The sequence below is a fragment of the Gracilinanus agilis genome, chromosome 2, assembly GCF_016433145.1.
Source record: "Gracilinanus agilis isolate LMUSP501 chromosome 2, AgileGrace, whole genome shotgun sequence".
NCBI lineage: Eukaryota > Metazoa > Chordata > Mammalia > Didelphimorphia > Didelphidae > Gracilinanus > Gracilinanus agilis.
Genome location: NC_058131.1, coordinates 458,171,480 through 458,177,505, shown reverse-complemented (window position 1 = coordinate 458,177,505; position 6,026 = coordinate 458,171,480). Strand labels below are relative to the sequence as shown.

The window sequence follows — 6,026 nt, the reverse complement described above, 5'->3', positions numbered from 1 at the left end:
GTAGGATTAATTTACTCCTTTGTGCTGGTTGGGAGAGCTGGAAGTGAGTTAGTGTGAGACATTCACCTGTCCACTGCCAGCAATGGACATGCCACAGGAGTGGGGAGGGCTTTTGTGGGGGCTAAAACCATGCCTTCCAAGGAGTGTAGTCAATACTGAATGAGGAGGAAGTTCACAGAGAGAGCCCTATTTGTGGGGACAAGAGGACTAGGAGTGGCAGCCCTGAGAAGGCAACATGGAGTTGGGGGTTGTGATATAATGAAGACCAGCACCAAGTACTGGGCCTGTTCCCATCTGAACAATCCAAAGTATCACCTAACATAGTCCTCTCCTTTGATTTCTCTCTCCCTCCCTGTCTCTGTCTCTCTCCTGCCTGACCAAGCTTTTGGTTCATGTTCAATTAAATGCTTCAGATACTCCACAAGCATCCTTCATCTTTTAGATCTCACCCTCAAACACTACCCACCCCTTCCTGTTTCCTCCACATTTTTTATTTGGGGAACTTCTTAGAAATTCTTTCAGGTCACAAGACACTATCTCTTCAGGTCCCACTGGACCCATTTCCTCACATGGATTCAGGGGGTTTTCAACCTCCAGCAAGGCTGTTAGAGAGGTGGCTATGAGGAGAGAGAAGGGGGCCAGCACCAGGGGACACTGTCACAAGCCCAGTAGCCATGATGCCAGATGCTTTCACAGTAGAAGATTTGGGAAGGAAGATGCTGCCTGTGTAGTCTCCCTAGGATATGTGGCAAATGGGCAGAAAACCACAATTCCCATCTTGGGAAGGGGAAGGGGCAGTGGAGAAGATTTCTCTATGGAATTTTTGTGTTGGCTTGTATGGGGGAGGAGACAAGAAAGGCAGGTCACTCGTAGTTCCAAAATAAGAGGAGAGAGAGAAAAGGGGGAAAACTCCACGGAGCACTTGAGGATTAAGTCCTCTAAAAGTCCAAGTTTGATGGAGATCCAGCACCAGAGTGCCCCAGAAAACACCAAGAAAGCAGCTTGGGGCTACAGGGAAGGGGGCAGCAGGTCTAGAGCCTTTGCCTCCGTCTCCTGTGCAGGCAGAGCACAGCTGCCAAGCTGCCCCTTGGCCATAGCTGAGTTCCTTCTTAGTCCTTTAGCTCCTTGGGCCCCGTGGGAGGTATTGGTTGCAAGCAAGCACCTGAATATTGCCTAATGAAACAAGCCAACTGCTAACTTCACCCAGACCCAAGGGTAGTGGTGAGTGTGGGAAAGCCCTAGAAGAAGTGGATATGGGAGGCCCAAAGGCTCTTCTGGGGCCTCCCCACCTGTCACCCAGTTTTTAAAGTCACAGCGTCAATGGATCAGGGTGCTGTTTTTCAAAAGTGATCACTGTGATCAGTCCTAGGAATTCTGCTCTTCTGTTTCACGCTAGGGAATCCTTCCCGTCCATCCTCCTCCCGGTGCCCCCACACGGAGCTCAGTTACCCTTCACCTCTAACACACACGCACACGCACTCCTCCGGTGGTGATCATGGTGTGTGGGTGTGTGTGTGTACTGATGGGCACACAAGGGAGAGGCCATGGATAAGGAAGAGTAGCTTCCATTTGATTTTTTTGTTCATGGGTTGATCAAGGAAGCCCCAGGGCCATCATCCATGCACAAACGCCCTCCTCAGTCTGTCTTGACGTGACCATTGGCCAAGGCCAGGGAGGCTGTTGGCCCGCTGGGCTCGGCGTGCTGTTCAAAGCGAAGACGGAGCGTGTTGCGGATGATAAACTGCTCCATGATGAGGGCGCCGCAGAACCAGGGCACGGCGTACTCCAGAGTGATGAGACCCATGAAGTCAAAGTCAAACTGGGAGTAGTCCCAGGGGCAGGCATTAAACTGGCGGAGGATGTAGCCCGTGGTGAACTCCCACAGATACGTCCAGAGGGTGTAGATGAGGCAGCGCACCAGGATGTGGCAGCGCCCCCGCAGACGCAGGTACATCTTCTCCACGATGAGGATCGAGGTGCCGTAGATGAAGAGGGCCCAGACGCTGGTGACGCCGGGAAACTTCCAATTAAAGTTCACCACAAACTCCCAGGCGGCGGTGAACATCACCTCGCAGAAGTAGCCATGGATGGCGTAGAGGTACCAGCGGGACAGCGCCGTCAGGGGCTCTGCAGAGGCCATGTTGCCTCCTCACGGTCCTCAGCCCAAAAGCTAAAAGTACAACAAAGGGGACGAGTCAGAACAGCGGAAGCAACAATCACACAAGAGTTCAACGTAAGGATCAATTAGCCCTCCCTTCCCATTGGGGAGCCAGCTTTCGAGCACTGCCTTATTAATCCAACATGGCGACGATCTGAGTTCTCTGTTTCTCTTTCTGCTTCTAATGGCTACCTTGGAGACAGGGAATCACAGAACTTTAGGGCTGGGAGAGACCTTAGAGATCATTTAGACTAACCCCGCCCCCTCATTCATTCATTCATTCATTCATTTGTTATTTATTTGTTTGTTTGTTTGTTTGTTTATTCATTCATTCATTCATTCATTTACTTTAAAGAATCCCTTATTCAATTGTTAAATTAATCTAGTTTTGCTTTTACATCCGCTACATTTCCAAATATATCTCTCTCCCATCCCAGAAAACCATTCCTCAGAATAACAAAGAACAAAGAAAGAGGCAGAAAAAGAAGTTCAAGAAATTAAATAACATTAATATATGTCTGATATTCTAAATCTATAGTTCCTCACCTATGCAAAGCAGGAAGGGGAGTACATTTTCTTATTTCTTCTTCAAGGCCAAGTTTGATCAATATAATGGCACAGTCCAACCCACTTATTTTTAAAACACGAAGAAACTGAAATTCAGAGTTAAAGAGACTTACCCAAAGTCACACAGTAGATTAATGGCAGAGCCAGTAGAACCCAGGTCCCCAGGTCTTTTGACTCCCAATCAAGAGCTTTTTCCACTGAGCTATGATGCTTGTCTCAGGAGTTGTCTGGTGCCATTTTGGGGGAATATTTTACCACTCATTAGCAAGGGCTGATATGGATAATATATATGAAAGTGTTCTGAATACTGTGAAGTGCTATTATAAATGTAAGGAATGAATATTATGGATGAACAGGAAGGGAAGAAATCATAGTTGGCTGGCATAATGCTGTAGGGATTCATAAAGATGAGAGACAAGGGAAGCTGCATGGATCTTCCTCCTTACTGAAAGTCTTCAAGTGAAGGCTGGGTGACTACAAACTTGTTAGGGCTATGGTGGAAGGTATTTCCATGCAGGTAAGGGGTTAGAATGGACGGTGTCTGAGGTCTCTTCCAACTCCAAGATCCTGCCGCTATCATATAGATGCAGAAGTTCCCAAATTTTGTGGATTCATGGTTCCCTCAGTGTCTAATAGTTTGCAAAAGAAATCCCAAGCAGTTTCATTCATTTTTTTTAAACCCTTACTTTCTGAATTATAACCAGTACTATGAAATGGTTCTAAGGTAGAAAAGCAGTGAGGGCCATGGAAACAGGGGTTTAAATCACTTGTCCAGGGTCACATAGCTAGGTCATATTCGAATCCAAGACCTCCTGTCTCCAGATCTGGCTCTCTATCCACTGAACCACCTAGCTGTCCCTACCAGTTTCTTCTATTAAGTAGTTAGGCTGAAAACTTTAAAATACCTCACAGTGCCCCAGTGAGTTTGCTACTGCATCCCAACAAGGATGAAGGCACACAATTTGGGAACTATAAACTTAACAGAAAGGACAATGAATTGGAAGTCAGGAGCTCTGGATTCTAGTCCTGGCTCTGCCACCTATTAGCTGGATTATCACAAGCAAGTCTTTTTTCTTTCCCTGCATCTCAATTTATTCATTTGTAAAATGAGGACATTATTCTAGGATCAGAGATTCTTAATTTGGGGGCTGTGAACGGGCAAATATAGATAGAAATATAGAAAGATAGAAAGATAGATAGATAGATAGATAGATAGATAGATAGATAGATGACAGACATAGAGAGATGGATGGATAGATAGATAGAAGACAGACATAGAAGGATGGATGGATAGATAGATAGACAGACAGACAGATAGTTAATTGTATTTCAATATAACTATTTTCCTTAGCAATCCTACATATTTTATTTTAGGCATCCTAAGCCATTATTCTAAGAATGGGGCCATTGACTTCACCAAACTGCCAAATAGGTCCATGAAACATAAAAAAGTTAAGAACTCCTGACCTAGATGATCTCTAAGATTCCTTTCCACCTCCAATGTTGTTATTCTATATTTTTAAAAAGGGGAAACCGCCCAAAAGCTCATCCTGTTTCTTGTAAACTCCAGTAACATACTGCTTAGGGAAGTTTAAAGGTACTGGTTGATTTTCATTTTCCATGTTCTTCCTTTTAGTATCAATGAAGCAAGTACATGGAACACTGGATAGCATTGGGCCTGGAGTAAGAAAGATCTGAGTTCAAATCCTGCCTCAGACACTAGCTACATGACCCTGGGCATGTCACTTAACCTCTGTCTACTCCATTTCCTCAACTGTAAAATGAAGATGGTAATAGCACCTACCTTCCAGAGATATTTTGAGGATCAAATGAGGCAGACTGTCTGGCATATGATAGGCATTTAATAAATGTTTCCTCTTTTCCTCCCTTTCAATAAGCCACAAACAAGTTATACTACTGGCCCTTCAAGAAATTCCTTCTCTCTTCAGGTCACTTAGTCACTCTAGCTTTATTTTAATCTGGGGTCATCATGACTCCCTTAAGCATTTTTGTAACAATTTCTGTTATAATCAATTCTTCCTTTACATTTGTCTTCCACAGCTGAGTTACCTAGGTGGTAGGAACCCAATTTCAAGACAGCCTGAGCTTAAATTGGTTGAAACCTAAGAAGCCTGAGGGAAATGGGAATAGTAGGTATGAAAATTAAGAGGTCATAAATAAGAGGGCTGACTTTTGTTTTTCTTTCTCACTCCTCATTATATCTCCCTACTCTACTCTGATTAGTCTTTGTTTTATCTCATGTATAGTTTGAGGATTGATCTTAAAGTCAGGAAGACCTAAGTTCTAGTCCTACTTCTAATACAGTTCTCTTCCAATATACTTTTAAAAAATCTTACTTTCTGGCTTGGAATTGATACTAAGTATTGGTTCCAATGTAGAAAAGTGGCAAAGTCTTGGCAACTGGGGTTATGTGACGCCCAGGGCCACCCAACTAGAAGTATCTAAGGCCACATTTGAACCACAGATCTCCTGTCTCCAGGCCTGGCTTCTCTGTCCACTAAGTCACCTAGCTGACTCTTGCAATATATTTCTTTTTTTTAAACCCTTACCTTCCATCTTAGAATCAATACGGTGTATTGGATTTGAGGATCAAATGAGACAATATTTGTGAAGTACTTAGTAATACGCTGTATTGGTCCTAAGGCAGAAGAGTGGTAAGAGCTGGGCAATGAGGGTTAAGTGATTTGCCCAGGGTCACACAGCTAGGAAGTGTCTGAGGCCACATTTGAACCCAGGACCTCCCTATCTCTCAATCAACTGAGCCACCCAGCTGCCCCTTGCAATATACTTCTGACACAGTGATTCGGTTTCCCTAGGCTAGTCTCTAAAACCACAAGTTGCAGATAAGTTGTTAATCTTTAACAGTGAAGGAAGTTTCCATGATGGAAATTTCCAACACTGATGAAATCACAGATCCCAACCAAAAACAAAAACGATGTTGTCATCTCAGTAACTATAGTGGTATAAGATACCCCCAGGTCCTATCCATCTTCAAGCCCCATTAACATCCTGGAAATCTTCCTAGTCCTGCCTATAATGACTTCTGCCTCCTTGGATTTCAACTCAATTAAACACATAATTAATAAACATCTCATATGTATAGTGTTGGGCACACTGTAAGTACTTGGAATACTTCATCCATATGGGGGAGCTCCCAGGGGGATATTTCTTAATTCCTATACAGATCCCAGATGGACAGCTCCTCTGTCATTTAGAAGATAAGTCTCAGGGACTTGCCTGAGACATAGGGGTTGTATAATAATCTGCCCCATGTCACATA

The 6,026-nt window shown here is 44.1% G+C and overlaps 1 protein-coding gene across 1 annotated transcript; it reads right to left on the bottom strand.

The window, feature by feature from the left end:
* Positions 1-494: 494 nt before the first annotated feature.
* On the bottom strand, positions 495-2,140 carry TMEM229B (transmembrane protein 229B). Its single transcript, XM_044661998.1, has one exon. The coding sequence runs from the start codon at positions 2,138-2,140 to the stop codon at positions 1,637-1,639; it is 504 nt and encodes a 167-aa protein (XP_044517933.1). The 3' UTR covers positions 495-1,636.
* Positions 2,141-6,026: the final 3,886 nt, after the last annotated feature.